At 37.2% G+C, this 20,541-nt stretch overlaps 1 protein-coding gene across 1 annotated transcript; it reads right to left on the reverse strand.

Moving 5' to 3' along the window:
* Positions 1–71: 71 nt before the first annotated feature.
* Positions 72–20,541, reverse strand: LOC117911104. The gene is given in 13 exon segments (XM_034825299.1): positions 72–1,181; positions 1,266–1,341; positions 6,101–6,752; positions 6,853–7,122; positions 7,317–7,409; positions 7,998–8,128; positions 8,294–8,407; positions 8,517–11,358; positions 11,456–11,509; positions 15,039–15,486; positions 18,827–19,538; positions 19,541–19,882; positions 20,388–20,541. Coding segments are annotated over 13 exon segments (5,982 nt in total). The 5' UTR covers positions 20,536–20,541; the 3' UTR covers positions 72–1,081.

The following is a 20,541-nucleotide window of genomic DNA, read 5'->3' on the forward strand; positions in this document are numbered from 1 at the left end:
GTTTGAGCCTAGAAAGCGTCTCAAATGTCATTCACGCAGTGACCTTTTCACACAAGTATTTTTAATCTCTCTTAAGCTAAATGGATATTTGATATCCTATGAAGGGAAATTACAAAATATGAATGTTCATGATCTTCCTTCTTCAATTCATAGTCTTGTATGGTGTTGAAGAATTAAGAGACAGATGAAGAATATAGTCATATCCATCCTAAACAAGAAACTGCTGTCTGCCAAGGCATTTATTCAAACAGCAGCAGGGGTGAAAGGAAGATGACTCTATGCTACAAAATCATCCTTTGAAACTATCATTCTTATTATTGAAAAGCAGCCAAATATTTCAACAGCAAAAACATGGAGATGCTTAAATTGAAGAGTAAATTCTGATATGCAAGTGATGTTTGGCAACTTGCCAGTCAACTGCCTCTCTGGTGAAATGTTGGTTTCTCTGTTCAGCAACTTAGTGAGTGATCCTCGCACAAGCACATTAACAGGGCTTTTGGAACTCTTGTGGCCATGGGAGAAATGGGATTTGAAATGATAAGCTTTGAATCCCACCAACAGAGTGCTCGTATTCTGCTGGCCGGCATGCCGCACCCACAGCTTCATTAGTCTTTAAACCAGGGACTTAACGGCTAAGCAATGTCTTGGTGATAAATTGTGAGACAGAGTCCAACCTTCTCACTTGGCTTTACCTGCTAAAGTGAGATCTATCTTGGACAGGCTTGGAGTATATCATTTTCCTGAGAAACCACTGATCCCTGAGGGAGGGCATGGGCCCAACAGAACATGCATCAGGCTACTTGGGTAGGGCACCTTATACAGAATCTCTCAGCAGCCATAGCAAATTTCTCACCAGAAGTGGTCTCTTGTGAGCTGGAAGCAGGTGATACCACATTGGTAAAGTCAAGAAATAAAGCTTGCTGAGAGATGCACTGGCCGACTTCCTGGGTGGATGAGAGGTTCAAGTCGCTAGATCTTCAGTACAACAAGTGAATGGTGTGACCTTGCAGATCTGAGACTCCCTCTTTTACAAAATTACTAGAGACCAGCATTTTTAGCTATAATGGCAGGCCTCATAAGTTCAAATCCAGGGCGTCCAACCTTCATACATGTTGCAGAGATTATCTATACTTGTGGCTTGCTTCAGTAAATAATCCACTTGCTCTGCAATACTAATTTCTCTGAGAGAAGCACAAGAAAGGTACATCATCAACAAATTTCGCCAAAAATAGATAAATTATTGCAGATTTCCAAGGAAGAAATACCTGTTGTCAGCAATATCTCGGCCATCTAGTTTCATCTCAACTCGCCTTAGAACTGAAATTGCATAGGCATTTTTACCTAAAATACCAACAGCCACAAACACAAGAATGAGAACCATGTTCTTACATTTTTTTTCAGTTTTTCCCAAGCTGAAGGAGGAAAGTATAATAATTGTCATATAAGAAAGAAGAATAAGGAAGGAGTTTCAGTTTTTTCACTTTCTCGATTCTTCCCTACCTGACAGAGGGAGGTAAAATAATCATCATATAAGAGAAGTAGAATCTGTAATAAAAGAGTTTTGCTACACACTCAATCATCATTAGAGTATGAAATGCACTAGGTAACTATTAGAGAAGAGAAAAAAGGGGGATGATGGAGCTGTCTAACATAATGAAACATTCTGATGTTTTTATGATATTATGTGTTTTCCCAATCAACGAAGGAAAGAACCTAGTTGGATATGTCATATTGGAAGAGATACCCAGATTATGCTTATTGAGAAAGGGTATAAACAATATAAGCATGTATGATGTGAAAAAAATACTCCATGGGTTGTTTATATCACAGAATATTGTGATGGTACTGCAATTTCACCATCTTCTTTTCCAAGAATTTTAGCCTTTCTTTCCTTTAAGTTTTATTTTGAAGTCCTCAGCATCTACTTTTCTGGTTTTGATCCTGCAAAAAGGAGGGGAAGATTTAAAGGACTTCAGGCCCAATAGCCTTGTGGGGAGTCTATATAAAATTTTAGCTATAGTCTTGGCAAACAGGTTGAAGAAAGTAATAGGGAAAGTGATGTCGAAATCCCATAATGCTTTTGTGGAAGGGAGATAAATCTTTGATGTGGCTTGTATTGCCAATGAGGGCATTGATTAAAGACTAAGGAATTGTAAAGGGTAGGTCGTTTGTAAGTTAGACATTGAAAATGCCTATGATCACATAAATTGGAGTTTTCTTCTAGTGGTGCTGCATTAACTGGGAATTGAGCAGAAGCGGATTGATTGAATTCAGGTTTGCATCTCAACAGCAAGGTTTCCAATTTTGGTGAATGGTTTGTTCTAGCTTTTTTTCAGGGTACAAAGGGTTTGAAACAAGGTGACCCCTTACCCACTTATTTATTTGTTTTGGTGATGGAGTCCTTTAGCATCCGATTGAGAAGATAGGGGAGCAAGGCTTCATTTCAGGCTTTAAGGTGAGAGGTGGTGAGGAGTGATAGTGGAGGTTTCTTACCTCCTTTTTGCTGACAGCACCTTACTGTTCTGTGATCCTTGTCCATATCAATGGACTTATATGAGTTGGGTTTTACTATGGTTTGAGGCTTTTATTAATTCTAGTAAGGAAGGTCCCTAGTATGGAGGAGCTTGCTTTGGCATTGGGTTGTGAGGAAGCTTACAGCCACTTATTTAGGTTTGCCTATAGGAACTTCTTTCAAGTCTTCAGATGTTTGAGATGTTTTTTTTTTGATAGGTAAAGATAATTCATTAAGAGCCAAAAGGCTAGAGAAAGGGTATACACGGAGTATACCAAAATACAAAGAGGCAAAAAAACAAAAAGATAAACAAGCTGACCCTTACTTGGTAGCTAGCTAGTCTACAAAATCTATCAAAGAGAGAGTGTGTTCCTCTATATACACCCTAGCCCAATTCACAAAAGTGTACAAAAAAATGGATTTAATATCTTGGTCGTTCCTCTCAATATCATCAAAGGCCCTCCTATTCCTTTCTTTCCAAATGGTCCACATTAGGCAAAGGGGGGCAGCTCTCCAAGCTTTCTCCCTTTTCTTGCCCACGAAAGATCCATGCCATCCGAGGAGGTTCCTTTTCACAGAGGAGTGCATCACCCATTGCACCCCAAAAAGGGAGAAGATCAAAAGCCATAACATTCTGGCCTTCTCACAAAACAAGAGAAGGTGATCTGTGGTTTCCTCCTCATATTTGCACAAAAAACACCTGTTGGGGATGCTCCAACAAAAAACATCTCTTTAGGCGGTCAATGGTGAGCAACCTGCACTAGGCCGCCTCCCATCCAAAGAAGCTAGTCCTAATTGGAACCCAAGGCGTCCAAATAGTTCTAGCCGGGAAGGGGGGCTTGATGTCCCTTGAGAAGGAACTATAGAAAGACTTGACAGAAAAGGTCCCATTCTTGTTCTCTTTCCACCGAAGCGAGTCATTCACACCTCTTCTAATGGTCAAAGGATGAAGCTTGCTTAATAAGCTTTCTACTTCTCCCACCTCCCAATCATTAAGATGTCTAGTGAAACGAAGCCCCCAACTACCCCCAACTTCATTTTCCTCCCAAGCCTCAGCAACACATCCTTCTTTGTTGACGGAGAGATTAAACAAGAAGGGGAAAGCTTCTTCCAGAGATTGGTTTTCACACCACAAGTCCTTCCAAAACTTCACTCTAGTGCCATCCCCTACGATGAAGCGAGAGTGAGAGCGAAAGTTCTCCCAACCATTTTTGATGGCCTTCCAAACCCCCACCCCATGCCGGTCTCTTACTCCTTTGGAGCACCATCCTCCCTCTTGAAGGTCATACTTGCTAGAAATAATTTGCTTCCATAGAGGCTCATTCTCATTAGCAAATCTTGAGGAGAGGTTTTAAAAAAGAATAATTCTTTGGAAAAGACAATACCCCTCGAAAGGTGGGAGACTGAATCTGCTAAAAAGTACTCTTAGTAGCTTTGCTTATTTACTTCATGTCCCTTTTTGTTATCCTAAGGGAGTAACATTGAGAATGGAAAAAATTCAACAAGATATCTTGTGAGGGGGAGGGGTTCCTAAGACAAAACCACATCTAGTGAAGTGGTCGTCAATCACAAAGATAAGAAAGAGGGGTTGTTATCCGCTCATGATAACCCCTAACTTGGAAAATTGTGTTAGAGATTTGCAGTGGATAAGGAAGTCCTTCGGAGAAAGGTCATAATGGGAAAGTTTGAGGAAGAACCAGGAGGTTGTGCTCTCAATTAGAAGGAAATAGTATGTTGTTGGCTTGTGGAAGGCCATAAGAAGAGGAATTGGAGAAGAAGATTTGTCGTATGCAATTGGAGAAGAATCAAGTTTTGGTAAGATGCTTAGTGTGATAATTCTCCTTTTAAAAGACTCTTTTCCCTTTCCTCTTTTGCAACTTATAAGGAGGGTTGGGTGGTAGAGGATGGGCAAGTCATTTGGGATCCATATTTCTTAAGGCACTTCCATGATTGGGAGGTGGACAACATTGCAGAGTTGTTCTAAAAGCTTCAAAGTGTTAGGGAGGTGTATTGTGCAGAAGGATAGTCTGGTTTGGGAGGCTAATAAAAGTGAAAAGTTCTCAATGAAATCCTGTTTCAGTCTTGGAGTTGGATGGAGGAGTATCTTTCCCCTCAAAGGAAGTGTGTTGCTGCAGCTCTTAGGCTCCTAAAAAACGTGGGTTTCTTTGCATGGGAAGATAAATGGGGAAGAACCCTAACCTCTGATTAACTTAAAAAAAAAAAAAAGAGTGGCTTTTGGTGAGTTATAGTTATATGTATAAAAGTGCAGAAGAATCAGTCGTCAACCTCCTCATCCATTATGGGACAGATAGGGGGCTATGGCACTTTTTGTCCTCATCCATTAGCAACTCTTTCATCATAGGAGGTACCAAAGAGAATATTTTGGACAAACTTGGAGGACTACACCAAGATGATTTTCAAGCTGGTTTTCTGTCCATGCTACACTCCATTGAGTGGTTGTGCTCTAAATAGTGAGAATGTCAATGCTGATTTCTTTGTGCAACTTTTAGTCTTTCAATTCCTTTGTATGATTCCTATGCACTAGGGGAACACCCTTTTTGGCACTTTTAATATATGCTTATTTGCCTATAAAAGGGAAAAAAAATGAAGTTTCTATAGTATTTCTATGAATAGATGTACGATTAGAAAACATGAATACATGTGCATCAATCTTAAGTTTTCTATTCACTTTATTAGCATAGTGTATCTTTAATTTAAAATTAGTATATTTTAAAACCCACAATTTTCCAACTTTCCATGTATTCCAACATTCTTACAATATATGCATATTGATAAGTAAATGTCAGCACTAGGATCCTATTTTGAAGTCATTGATCCACATAACAATGCTTTAGACGATATTGGCAAGAATGGAGCATATATTGATAATAAATGTCAGCACTAGGATCCTATTTAGAAGTCATTGATCCACACAACAACGCTTCAGACAATATTGGCAAGAATGGATCAAACCCCATGCTTTGACTGAAGTATATGCCTTCAAGACTGAAACAACATGGCTGAATTCACACACACCAAAGCATAAATAAAATAAAAAAGGGAAAAAAAACTCACACTTCGAAACTGAGGGTACAAAAGGGAGCAATCCCAAAATCTATGTAAAAGAACGAACCTGTGTGCATGAGTTTCAGTTTTTAAAACTAAAACATTGGGTGGGAGGGTTTTGTCTACTTTTTGCCAGTGTTTATAGCACTAGCCAATAAGTGAACAGGCCTAGTAAGGGGATTGGTTCTGGGTCTTTTATCTTTAATTACTGCTAATTAGTTTCACTTCCAGATTAACAAGTGATTGATTCTAAGTCAAATCTTAAAATCATTATTGATAAACTCATAATTATGGGTGGTACCAAACTTCTAACTTTCAAGAATTATTTCCATTTCTGGACATGATGTAGGTTGATTAAAAGTTCAAAAGTTTAAACCCTCCACATTTGCTAATTTAACCACTGAAGACAGGAATATGAGTTAAAAAATTTCAACCACAAAACTTGCTTCAGAAATCAACCAAAAGAGCAAAAGAAGACGTGAGCTCCTAAAATGGTAACAGATGGGATAATATGATTCTTACCTCGGGCTATTCGGCTGCCAGCATCTGTATTAGGAAGTCGGGCCTCCCGATTTTCATCTTCAATCTTAACTTGATTTGATGAGGATGTTTCATCTTTACCCTCAAAGTCTTCCTCATTCAAAGACTTGGAAGTGTCAATGACAGTTATGGATTCATTCTTTGGTGATGCCGCAGCTTTCAGATGTTCACTTGGCTCATTAGTTGGAGATTTGACAGAACTAGCATCGCTGTTATCGTACTCCGTGTACTTAGACTCTGACTGCCCACAATTCAATGAGATTTCTTGGAAATCAGTCCCAGAAGATGAAACAGAGTTCAAGTAATCTGTGCCCTCTCTGCTATTAGACCCATATGAGAGCCGTGCCATCATTTCTGCTGGAGCAGTGTGGCTATCTGGAAGACTTGCTTCATCTGAGATGATGACAGATTCTGAGCTGCTACTATAGACACTATCTGGTGGGGATATCCAGCCTTTATCTTGCAAGGACAATCCAGCTACACCAAGCAAATCCTCAGCATTTCCCTCATCAGATCTGGAGAAGATCTCTCTGTCTTTGTTACCGGATTGAGAGGCATCACTTGCGAGGTTTGTCCTTGACAAATTAATTTCTTGGGACCTAACTTCTTGGCTTTCTCCTAGTCCTTCAAGTGCCTATTAAGAAAAAGGAAAATATTAATTAGTAATCTCGCATTCTCAAAAATAAAAACTGGAAGCATATAATCAGCATGATAGTCTTGCAGCTCAAAATTACTTTATGAAGATTCCCAGCATGTAGACTTGCAGTGCGTGCCAGCCTGGTTAACATGGAATAGAGTCCCTTCACAGAGAATGTAAGTGATGGTACCAAGGGCTTAAAGGCCGGACAAGCCTCTCTAATCCTTAAACAATAGGACTGGTAAATGGCTTGACCATGAATGGGGGATATTTCCAACTTGGTCTCTCTTTCTCGAGTCATAGCATCAGTCATAGCTGCTACATCCTTAGACAACACTGATTCAAGTGGAAGAAGGACCATATTTGCCTGCACAAAAATTAAAACAATCAAAACATGGATTTGTGACCCGAAAGTAGACCAAAATCACCAAATTTCTGAAGAAAAATCAAGTTAGTGAAAGTTGCAGAGTGGGTCACTAAAGATATATATATGAAATTAGCTAACTTTAAAAATTATGCAACCAAACAAATTAGAAAATATGAATGAGAAAGAAAGAAAACCTTTGAAAGATCTTCCATGAGAGAATGGTGTACTGCAGCAGCCTCCTTTCCTAAACTATGAACATCATGGAGACCTTCAGTAATTACCAGAACCTACAGAGAAGTATAAGGACAGTAGCCACAAATTAAAAACAAAGAAGTGTTAGGATTTCCTCAAACTACATTTCCTATGATACCCAGTTGAAGCACAAATAGAGAGAGAAGGAAAAAAAAAATGGAAAGAAAGAAAGAAAGAGACCAAGGCTTCCAAATAAATGGACCCAACAGGGGAAAGTCAATAATATTCTCCTTTTTCTGCCTTGAAAGTTGTCATGGAATATTTATGTGCACATGCATATTTAAGGTTATATTATGTGCCGAAGGCTTGTGATGTCTCTTTTTTTTCCTTTCTTTCTTTTTTGTATATATACATGAATAAAAGCCTAACCACATAAAGCTCCTAGTAACCCCCTGTTGGTGAAGCAAGGATGGAAACTCTGCTCTTGGGGTTGAGTATCCTCTTTGGCTCAGTAGGTTACTGAATGGAATTATTTATTAGATGGTAGAGTATTTGAAATTTTACAATTTCACCAGTAAAATTTAGAAAAATAATTTCTCCATTACTCAGCATACAATAAAATTCACTCATTTACTCCCAAAATCTCAGGAATCACTGTTTGTGTCTATATTATAGACTAATACCTCTTCAAGCATGGAACCGCATTCAGAAGTCAAAGCAGTATGGCCCCTTGTAACACGACTAAAAGCAGAGAGAGCAACACTGGCTTCATAGGCACAATCCCTCATTGCAAGAACAGTGCTTTGTAAATCAGCTGCAGAAGACAAATCAACACCTCATCTTGCAGTGATGGACATACCACAGATATATCAAGAATGATGCCTAATATTCATGTTTGTATGTCCGCACCCCATGGATCACATATAAATGCATGTCTAAGGATGTGGTCATGAATATAAGTAAAGAAAGGTGACAGAACCTGATGCCGACTTTGCTTTAACAGAAGCAATGCAGAGTTCATTAGTTGCAGTATACAAGCCATTTGAAGCAGCTTCCACACTGCTTTGTGCAAGTTTCCATTCTTGCTCAGTACCTAATACAAGAAACATAAAACCATACATCCAGCACCCATAAAATATTGTAATCAATAACAAAAAATTCAGCCATGCCCAAGTCATTAAAGACTGGTTAACATTACTCACGTGTAAATGAATGATAAGTGACATCTAGTCTTGTTAGTGCATTGAAGTAAGCTTGCTGCCATGTCCTGCCATCACCACCAGGAATCCGAAAGATGCCATCTCTTGATGCTTCAAACTCCAATACTGATACACAAATTTTGATCATATCGGATGCCTTTTCTCGAACTTCCCATAATAATTGTCTTCGCCTCGTAAGGTGATCATTGAATTCAGGAGGAATTCCAGAACTCTTAGTTGAGGTGTTTCCAGTTGCACTTGAATTTGGGCCACCACAGGCCCATCCCATGGCTCTCTCAAGCTGTCCTTCTGCTGTTATGGAAGTTCTTTCACAGGCTTGCAGGAATTCCACTGACCTAGCTATTTTTGATACAGCAGATTGCATACTTTCCAATAATTTGGGTCTGTTTAGGTTCAGGATAATGGGATACAAGCTATCATCATTTGCAATAAACTTCTGCCATATGACCCTGTTATTATGTGATGAGGTCAACGAAACATCGTGCATCCACTCCATTTGAACAATCTCTAGGCTAGTCTTGAGAACAGCCTCCCGAAGCTCATTCACCTGCCTTTTCATAAGAGAAGCTGCTGATCTTGCTGCACTGGCAGTTTCATGTGCATTGCAGTATTCCTCAAGCATGAGTTGCACCTTTTTCAGAGCCCCAAGATCTTTTTTCCCTTGATCAAAAGCAAGTTCCTTTGTTGCCTCTGTCAATTGCTTCAAATGCTCCTTTTCTTTATCTAACAAAGCCAATAGAATAGGAGCTACACGCTCTTTAAGGTACTGAACAATATGTTCTTGAAGTTGGATTTCAAGTTTTTTCTTGATAACATTGAAGAGCTGGTCGAATCCTAAACTTTGATCTACAGATGAAGTTACATCATGTATGCATGAATCAAGAAAAGAATCCATAACACCAATTTCCCAAACAAAGAAAGTATGGCTGTTCAGCAAGCTGTCAAACTTCCAGATATATTCAGACATTGGATATGCAGAACTCATCAAATCTGCAGGATTAGGAATTGCCCTTGAGTAGAAAGCAACAGAACCACCAAATGAAGAGAGCGCTTTATCAATTGATTCTAACTCAGAGAAGGGCTTAACTAGTTTTGCCAATAGACCTTTGCCACCCCTACCTTGAGGCTCCCTTTCCTCACCATCAATAATAAGAGATTGAAATAGGCGTTTTGAAGAAACCAAGGCATTTTTAATAACAGCTTCCTTCTTAATCAGAGAAGAAGTCCTCTTGTCCTTCTGATTCCATGTTTGATGGAGTTGGTCCAGCTGTGCCCTACAAGCTTCTTCTTGGGAAGCTAGCTCTTCTGCCTCTTCCCAAGAAAGATGATCCCTACCCTTCAAAGCAGCCTCTTCAAGAGCCAATTGTTGCTCAGTAATGACACCAACCTTGAGAAAGTAATTCTGCTCCAGTTCTACTAAAGAAGCTCTCTCGATTTCAACCTCAACAAGCTGTTCCAGTGCCATATCAATAGACCCCCGGATTTGTGAGAGGGATCCAAATGCATCCATTACTTCCGAGTTAAATGAAACAATGGATTTAATTACATCTGGTAAAATATCTTCAGTCATTTTCCCCACCAAGCCCTTACAGGAAAGTAAACTTGTTCTAAAAATGGAAGCCCAGTTCCTTTCTGAATAATATCTTGAATGTTCTATATCTGTACGAACAGTAGGCATATCCCCATTGATTACTTGCTGCAATTCATTAGCAAATCCTGCTACAAGTATGCATTTCTCTACTTGCTCTTCAAATTTGCAGAAAATAGTTCCAAAATCAGACTGCAACCAGTTATCTGCACTGCTTCTTTCAGCCAAATTACTAAAAATGCCCAGAACCCTATGCGTAACCTCATCATACAGAGAGCTTACAGCTATACTCAAAATATATAACACCTTGTCCTTCTTCTCTTCAAGTGCTCCTTGAAATCTGGCCTCCTTTGTACCATCATGTTTAAATTGTCCTAATTGCACAGAAGAGATGGTATCTTCCTTCCTTGCAAGACCAGCAGACTGCATGTATTTCATGAAGGCAGATAGAAGGCGATCCTTGGCTTTTGATTCAGTCTCTGAACCAATGGAGTTTACCAGTTCAGCACACTCTTCTTCAACTTTCTCTATCTCTACAGCATATTTCTCCACCTTAAGACAAAGGTCATCATGATCGCATTTAATAGAATCAAAATCATCCCCATTTACCTTTGCAACAAGTTCAGCAGCCTGTCTTATAGTAATGGAGAGGATATCAGAAGAAAGGGTACTTGAAGACAGTTGCAGAACCTGTGCCCAGCCATGTAGTGGGCTTGTCGTGAGGTAATTTAATGGTAGGATTCTTTGTAAAGCCAAAGAATATGCTTGGAGGGCTGTTACAGAACAAGAGAGTCCATGATCCAACTCAGCTATGAGCTGAGAAACTTCCCTATCTATATCATGGCATTGTGCTTGAGTGGGCTCAGGAACAATGGTCAATGGAACCCCTGCCACTAATACAGCAGATGTAAGAGATAAAGCATCTTGCATACTACTCAGGTTTATGCATGCTTTGATTTCTGGTATCAAACTGCTTCGTAAAGCCTCAAGAATCCTTCCATGTTGCTCCATCCAAGTAGTTGCTTCTTGAGCCATCTCAGCTACCACAGCCTTTGCTTGAGCAAACTCACGTGCCTGTATTTCAAATGATGCACGAGTTTTCTCTGAATTACAAGTTGCCTCAGCAACAATTGACTTTGCAGATGTCTCATGCAGAATAAGGTTTGATCTCTCTTGGTCAGCACGATAAAAAAGAGCAGAAACAAGCTCGTATTTGTTTAGAATGTCTGAAAACCTCTGGTACATAAATTATCATGTTAAAATGAGTTCCAATTCAAAAACAAACTCAAAACTCAGAAGTAGTGAAATAAAAATGAGACAATTTTTTCCCTACCTCAAGAGCAGATTCAACAGCTGGTAAGGTAGCCAATAAAAGATCATGATGTTCCTGAACAAAATGAAACAAATCAAGCATCATCTACATACCCATATGGCTTCCTGGTCATGTACATAAGGATGGCTTCCAGGTCATGTACATAAGGATGTCAAGATGCTCTTTGAAAGAAGGATTTAGCATGAATTTAAAAGAGTTGAAGAATCAGTGGATTTGAAATCAATAGAATTGAAATTCCATTGAATTAAAAATCAACTGTTTGGAAAAGCAGGAACTTACAACAAATTGGTGACGGCAGAGATTCTGCAATCAATTGAAACCCATTTACTTGATTATCTAAGTTATCCACAAGTAATTAGCTGGTTCTGGGTATGACATGATGGGTTTAATTAAAACAATGACCATAAAAATCGGGTGTCCATCAATACAACTGGTAATGCAGTCATTTACTTTTTGCAACATCATTAGAAATTTTGAATAGAAACTCTTCAATTGAAAAAGAACTAATAAAAAGAAAGTAAACATGATCAGTTCTTTGGGTTAGCTTGGATTAAAAATAAAAAGTATCAAGGGAAAAGTGGGTTTTGACTCACTAATCTGAAAAAATATGAAAAAAAGGACCCCAAATATTTTAAATCAGTATTTTCTTCATCCATTTAAAAATACATACACTTTTTAATAAGTTAGATAATTATTCCATTAAATGACCCTTTTGCTTGTCATGTCAACAAAACCAATTGACAAGTAGACTCCTCCACATAGATGCTTCCTTTCCTTTTAGATCTCTTTATTATTATTATTATTATTAGGTTTTTTTCCTTCAAAAAATAAACATCCCAAGGAAAAGTTTGAACTTTCTTTTTTTCCTCCATAAACAAACATCCTATAGCCAAAAAAAATGCTCTTAGAATAAATTCCTAAAATGCTCTTAGAACAAATTCCTAAAAATTCAGATTCTTTTCCTACAAGATGTTTGTTTATGGAGAAAAAAAAACTTCAACTTTTCCTATGGGATGTTTGTTTATAAAGAAAAAAATTCCCAAATAATAATAATAATAAAGAACAAATCTACAAGGAAGGGAAGCATATTAATAATAATAATAATAATAATAAAGAACAGATCTATAAGGAAGGGAAGCAAGAGTCTACTTGTTGATCGGTATTGTTGACATGACAAGTAAGAGGGCCATTTTAGGGAATAATTATCTGATTCATTAAAAAGTGCATGTATTTTAAATTATTTTTTAATAGATGAAGATAATATTGATTTAAAAAATTTGGGATTCCTTTTTTCATATTTTTTCAAATTACTGAGTCAAACCCACTTTTCCCAATTATCAAAATTTCCTATCTATAAGAGGAAGATTCATTTTCCATGACCTCTTCAAACTTGAAACCAAGATGTTACTGTATAGGACCCAACAGATGGTGAGTGGCAACCATATTTTCCCTGACACCAACATGGTAATTTCTTTCATCTTAATCCACTATCATAGTACTCAATAAATATCAGACAGTTGTCATTTCAGAACTGGTTCTCTCATGTTTCCAAAGCCAGAGCTGGAGCCAAAACTTAAGTTTACTATAGGGTCTAGTTCTGCGTAATGAGATGAACCAGAATCAAACCATTCGTTCCCCAAGTATAAAGATAATAACAACTGAGATGACCATGGTGATGACTGTAGAAGTATAAATGACATCAATTGTAGTGATGGGACAATGGTGATAGGGGTTATAATGATAATGGAGGTGATGGGATGCTGATAGCCCCAGGACAGTTGCACTGAAATGGTCATGTGCTATAGTGGTGTCTATATATTAATTCCTCACAATTAAGACATATGAAATGACACCTGGGGATATAAATTCACAGCTCAATTCATCTGTATGATTTTACAAAATCACTTTTCAAAACACTTCATTAATCTACATGAAGGAATGTGAACTAGGGTCTGTAGAGGGGAGATGAACCCTTTCCACCATAAATCATTTATTCAAATGCAGTCCAGCTGAAACTGTTCTGTGTTTTTGTTTTTCCTTTATATATTTTTTTTCCAATAGGCAAGAATAATTAGAGCTTTAACCTAAAGTAACTTGATATATATATGGTTGGTCCATTACCTAACAACTTAAGCTTTTGGGTCAAATCAATAATTTAACAAGCTATTAGAACCTTGGTTCACAGGAAGTCATGAGTTCGGACCTCACGAATGTTATTTTCCTTTTTAGTGAGCTTATGTGCAAGTTCAAAGAATGTTGCCCGTGGATGGGGTATTAGGGCTATAGCCAAGTTGGCTTAATATATATTGCTAGTCTATTTCTTAATAGTTTGAGTTGTTGGATCAAATTGGTAGCTGAAACAAGCATAAAATAGCATGTTAAAGGGTGACAAAAGAAGTGCAACTCAAAGTAGGGCAACCCTAAGACGGTTTTAATCAAATAGGTGGGCTAAGGCTTCAATCTTTTAGTGCTTAAGAACAGGAACAAGGAATACAAATTATGATAGCAAGGAAAATAAATAAATAACTTCTAGGATAAAAAAGATAAAGAAAGATTAAAACCATAGGAAAAAATAAATAAAGAAGAAGAGATAAAAACCTTAGAATCCCACTAAGGCCTTCTAGGAATCTCATCTAAAAAAAAATCAATGGAGACTCACCATTGAAAATTGCAAGTGTTAGTAGGAGTAATATAGAATCAGTCCACATTGATAGAACCTGTCCTGATTATGAATCTGGTTTAGTCAATGTTTTGTGTATACTTGGTTGGGAATAGATCATGGAGTAATTCTAGAGATTGAATTACTGGTTTAGGCTTTAGAATTATAAAAACTTCTTGTACTAAGTTTTTAATAAAGAAAACTTCTAATTTTTAAGAAATTAAAAACTTGGATAGAGAGAGAGAGAGAGAGAGAGAGAGAGATTAATTAAGAAAATAGAAATTTAAAAAAAAAATTAAGGAGATTTCTAAAAATTTTCAAATTCTATATAAAATCAAATCAACTACTAATTAATCAAGACACTAGAGACTCTAAAAAACTGTAAAATTATCTAAATACCCTTAATAGAATAATTTAGAATTTCTTTATTTTCTTTTATTCCTCTCTAAAGTAGATCTTGGAGATTCATCCTCATCATTAAAGTACCATGAACCCCTAAAAAACAACCAAGGAGCCAAAATAGAAACATGGAAAAAAAACAAAACAACAAAATAGGAAAACTATAGCCTATCAATAAATAAATAAAAGTTTAAAAAGACCAACCTTGCCACAATGCCAAATAAATGCAAGGATTTAAAACCTCAGGATATTGATATTGCATGAAAAATGTAAAGCTTCAGTAAAAACTATCACAGTGCATTGCACCAGATAAAAGGTAATTTAAGCATGTGGATGTTACACAAGGTACCACTAGGAATGGCACAATAAGGAATATAATGATATAAGAAAGATAACTGAAGGCTAAGGGTTAATAGTAACTAAAAAGGAGTATTTTGTGGTTGTTACACCAAAAGACAAGAACCAGATAAATCCCACTATTCCCCCAAAAGAAGACATATATTAGGATTTAAGATGAATAAGTACCTGTAAAGGAACCCGGATTTCTTGCACCCGAGATGCAAATAAACTTAAACTAACCGCCAACTCCATTCCCTTTCTTTCCTCACCACCAATTGCTGCATCATCATGAAAATCTCCCCGTGTCCATTCTACAAGTGGATCCCAAACAAATACCTCTAATAACATTAAGAGTATATCTTTATTCTTCCTCAGAACACCAACAACTGCTTCACAGTTTGCTCTGAAGGTGCCTTCAATTCCAGTCAGCCCTAAAGCTGTTTCAATCATCTGGGTAAGACGGAAGGGAACAATCTCTGGAATCTTTAACCTTTGCCCCTTATCGAAGCACACATTGTAATCAATATGTACAATATCCCCAGTAAAGAAATCCATAAGAATGTTATCCAAATGTCTATCACCCAGGCCCAGAATGTGGCCAACCATACTCATGGCTGCTACACTTCCAGAATACCTACAAGTGGAGAGAACATATATCCAGTTTAAGGAACTAAACATTTTCCAAATTCTCAACTAATATGGTCATAAGATCATATCAGCAGTCATGATTATACCATGTTGTTAAAGAACAGATCCAACACCACTATCATCCCTATAACATAGAAGCAACAAAGATTTCATGGCACCTTATCCCAACTGTCAAATTGCAACAATGATCATGTCTAATAATTAGCCTACTAAACAGAGTAAAGAATTCTAGCACATGGTCTGTGGAATCTGTCTGTAACACAAGCCATTGTGTACTTTCAGATCATTTTTTGCCACATATGCTTCCCAAGATGTTCATGTTCAATCAACTTTTCCTATTCTTTTATGTATTAATAAGCAGTTGAAATTCCCAAAGAAGAACAATAAAGAAACAAGGTAGCATAAAGGTTATGAGTCTAAAGATGTATCTAAAACCAGGTCAGCAACATCATGGACTTCTGCATTTACATATTTAAACTCCATTAGTCTTTAGTTTCAACTGTCCAATAGGTTATTTCAGAAACTACCAAAACATTTGTGATGGAAAACATTGCTAGAAAAATCCTTTAAAGACTTACAAAAGAAGGGAAAGGTTGGTTCTTTTTTTTTTTTTTTTTTTTTTTTTAAATCATGAAGGCAAAGGTCGCTTCTAATGCCCAAGCCTTAATCTAGACTAGAGCAACAATGATGATGTAAGTTCTACTTGGGGCTTGTTCTAGACTTCTAGTCAGCTTAGGTTAAGTTGGTTTTTTGTTAAGTTTCTATTTTAGGTACTCCTTACTTAAGTTTCAATTTCTTTTTGTCTTCCAAAAGTTTCTATTTCTTTTTGTCTTCTTGTTACATTAGGAAATTTTTTATTTCTTTTAATTTCTAAATATACTTATTTCTTGTATCCATTTCTATTCCTGTAAAGAAAGAAGGAATTAGGAAAGTTACCATGTTAAGGAAGAGAGTTATAAGAGTCTATGCATACAGTATATACCTATGTAGTCTTAAAGTGGAGGACTAGAAGTTTAATAAAATATTTCAGCATCTATTATGCTTCCCTTAAAGGTGTGATTGTTTTTTTCTTTTCTTTTCTTTTTTTCTCTTTTGATGAGTGGGTGTGATTGTCTTTTTATTAAGTGTGATTATTTAAAAAATGTTACCTGTGATTACCTAGGAACCCTGGTGTGGTCAGTGGTCACCAAGGATTTTTTCTTCCTTGCAACAATCTTTAACCTATTCATCCCAATTCTGACCCAAGAAGCTCGTATACTGTTAGAAATCTAACAATCCGGCACCATATTTGGCATCAGAGCCTAAGGACAACACTACTGTGACAACTTAAAAGCAGTTGAAGTTTTAGACATGGGTTGCAACATCTTTGCTCAAACCTAAAAGGGATGGTTGTTAGCGTAAGAATGTATCAAATTGATGCTATATTAGACATTATAACAGATTCTACAATCCTCTTGAAGATCTATTTGAAGACAGGTTATCAACTACTTCAGATGGAACACTGAAGATGAATAGAGGACGAATTTCAAGATAAAGGATAGTCTAATGAGCAGTTGATTATACTATTCGATCTTCCTTATTGTACTTGGATTGGAGCCATTCAAATTCGGTAAGTGAATCCAACAAGCAACGGATGAGCGCCCTAGTGCAAAAAAATTAACTAGAAAAGGGCCTTTATATATTTCTATCCTTGTAAGAAAAGATGAGGAATTAGGAAACTTGTCCTGTTAAAGAAGAGAAACATAAGAATCTATATGTATATACCTATCTAGTCTTTTAAGTGGATAACCAGAATTTTAAAAAAGGATTTCAGCATCTTTCATGCTTCTTCTGAGGGTGTGATAGCCTAGGAGCCTTGATGTGATTGCCAAGGATTCCTCTTTTTGTTGTCTTCTTTGATCTCTCATCTCGTTATACAACAAAGAAAACTTCTAAAAGACTGAGATTTTTACACTCCTGCATTCATTGATCTTCACATATTTATTCACATAGACACCAACATAGCTAATGTAGTTTAGGTCATTCGAAGATTTTGTTATTATTTTAAGACAATTTATTTTCCAGACATAATAGTTACATCATTTTTAATAATTCTACCCAATCCCTTTCTTATAGTTTTCCAAACATCAATCCCATAATATTTACATACTTCATTTTTAATAATTCTTCAGTCATTTCAGTAACTGAAGAAGAGATCCTACCCTTAAACCAAATGAGGTTTCTTTTCCAAATTTCCACCACCCCAAAGGAAGTCCCTTTGAATCTTTTTTAATCGCATTGTTACCTTTCTAGGGATTACAAACAAGGACATGAAGTAGATTGTCAAGCTCGACAAAGTACCTCTAATCAAAGTAATTTTGCCCCTGTTTTGAGATGTATTGTCTTTTCTACATCAATAGTCTTCTACAAACTTCTCCTCCACTTTGTCCCAAACTGCTTAGATCTGAAAGGGGCTCCTAGAAGCAATCCTAGGTAAAAAAAAAAAGGAATTTTCCCCACCTTGCAACCCATTTCCATTGCCAAAACTTCTACATCTGTAGCCTCCCAATTCGGATCAATTCCCTCCCAATTGGGATCGGTTCATTTTTTTCAAGATAAATTTTAAGCTTTAATAATGCTTCAAACCATATGAGTATCCAACTTAGATGAACCAATTAATTTTTGGAATCTTCACTAAAGACCAACATATCATCTACAAACAAAAGATGAGAGACTTCCACCCCCTCTCACCCGAAAACCTAACAAGTAACCCCCTCGCTAACCCTCTCCATAGGCAATTCAACACCTCCATGGCTAGAACAAACAAGGGGAAAGAGGATCCTCTTGTCTCAACCCCCTTAAAATCTGGAAAAAACTTGAAGGTGTTCCATTCACTAGCACTGAAAACATTGTTGTGGAAATACACCAATATATCCATCCAATCCATTTTTGGCCAAAACCATTGTTCTACCTGCTTAAAAGTGGTTCCATCTAAATTTTCATTACATTCTATGAACATTAAAATGAGGCTTATTTCTAACTGGGTATGCATATAATATTGCTTGTTAAAGGTAAATGACAAACCTTGTTAATCACACCCTCATCATCATTTAGCAACAAATTAACTTTAAAACGTACCTATACGTGTTTCCAACATGTCATCAAATTTTTTTACATTATATTCAAGCACATTTAGCATGAAATATTTCAAACTTCATAGCTTCAACAGCACAAAACCATAAAATATTGGCATTCTACAGCATGGGAGCAAGAAAAACTTCAGCACAGAATGCAATTTGCCCGAGAACAAAGAAGTTGAAGAGCTTTTCAAGTTCCTGATAAAGTACCTCTTCAATTTTAAGCTGAAAGCTTTGAATCCTTCACTAGCGCACCAAAGTTCTTGATGAAGAAGCTGCCTAGGAGCCTCCTTCATGAGATCCAGAAGAACCTTTCTCTTCACTTCATGAGGCCAGTCTCTTCGTGAAATTACTCTTCTTATACCTTTCTCTTTCAGTGCTGGTATAATTTTACCATAGAACATGTCACTTGGCCGGGGAACAGGTGGGGGAACTGAATTTTTTGTATTACCAGCACCTAAAGAAGAGAGATGTGCCAGCTGGGCACGATTCTGCCAAGACTTAAAGATACTATAAATACTTATCACATTGTCCACCCACTGGATAAGTCCAGCCCGACCACTAATTGGTGTCACGGAATAGTAGCGAATGACAAGAGAATGACTACGAGTTTCAGGAGATGAACGCAGAAAACCATTAAACGCTTGCAGCAGCTGCATGATTCTGGCATCAAGACGCAGATCTTCTCGCCCTTTCAAGAGATATGTGTACTTGTGACCATCTGAGCCCAGTATAACAATTTTTTTAGGCTTTGTTTTGGTGGATAAGATAGCCACCTGCTCAGAGAAAGAAGCAATTGTGACAATTCCCTGGAGAGTAGCAGTGAGGCCTCGATCAGATTCAGATGCTATGATTTGCCTCTCAAGACCAGGCATTGGAACATCAGAAGATGATAACAGAGCCAATTGTGGTGCAACTTCTCCAAGGAAATTGATGACTTCCTTTGGTAAGATGACAAGGATGCAGCAATATTATCAAATGGTCGCCACACATCTCCAAGTGCAGCACTAGATGCTGGAGGAGTTTTAAAGGTTAAGATGGCTGATTTGAGTTGTTCTCTGTACTCCTCATGGAACCATATCTCATGAGGGGTTTCAGGTTTCCGAGAAGTTGAAGCTAGACGACGTTCCAAGGCCACAACAACTGGAGCCATCATGGCAGAGTATTTTGCAGCATTTATTTTGTTCTTCTCACCCTGGCTAAGAGTGACATTTTCTGCAATTCGTGCAGCTTCCTCTTTCAGCAAATTTATGCGCCTCATCACATCTGAAAGAAAATCAGTCAAAGCTCATATATACAGTGTTTAGAGAAAAATAAATTGGCAAAAGAGCAAAAAAAAATGTGTCAACCCAAAATCTTGTATGCTAGTACCAGTTAAAGATTCATCATGAATTCATGATCTAGTAAAGATATGTCATTGTTCTTTAAGGATACACTTTGTAACAAGTAAACTCTTGATTTAGCAATCATCTGGTGTCAAACACACCAACATATCTATTGTGAAAATTTTGGATTCAAGTACAGATGCAGCATATTTTTTTCCCTCTTCTCTTCTGTTCTTCTCCCCACCCCCTCTTTTTAGAGATTTGCAGATTTGAGGTTGTTACATTTAGATACTAGCATCTATGTTTATTTCTTTGTTACTAGGACCATATAAGAGAAAGTGAAACTTGTATAATTTTTTAAAATATACCAGAATATCATGAGAAACATCTTTGAACAAAAAGGTGCCCAGAACAATAAAAGCCTCGTTTAAGGGAGCAAAGGCTACCTGAGTGAAGATCTTGAAGTGTGCTGAGCCATAGCTCCTCCCAAAGAACAGTTACATTTTCTAGTTCATTGATCATGAGCTGAACATCCTGAATTAGTCTTGGGTAAAGCTTACTCTGCACAAAACAAAATTTTCCCATTACCTTCATATGCTC

The sequence above is a fragment of the Vitis riparia genome, chromosome 3 (assembly GCF_004353265.1).
Source record: "Vitis riparia cultivar Riparia Gloire de Montpellier isolate 1030 chromosome 3, EGFV_Vit.rip_1.0, whole genome shotgun sequence".
Classification (NCBI taxonomy): domain Eukaryota; kingdom Viridiplantae; phylum Streptophyta; class Magnoliopsida; order Vitales; family Vitaceae; genus Vitis; species Vitis riparia.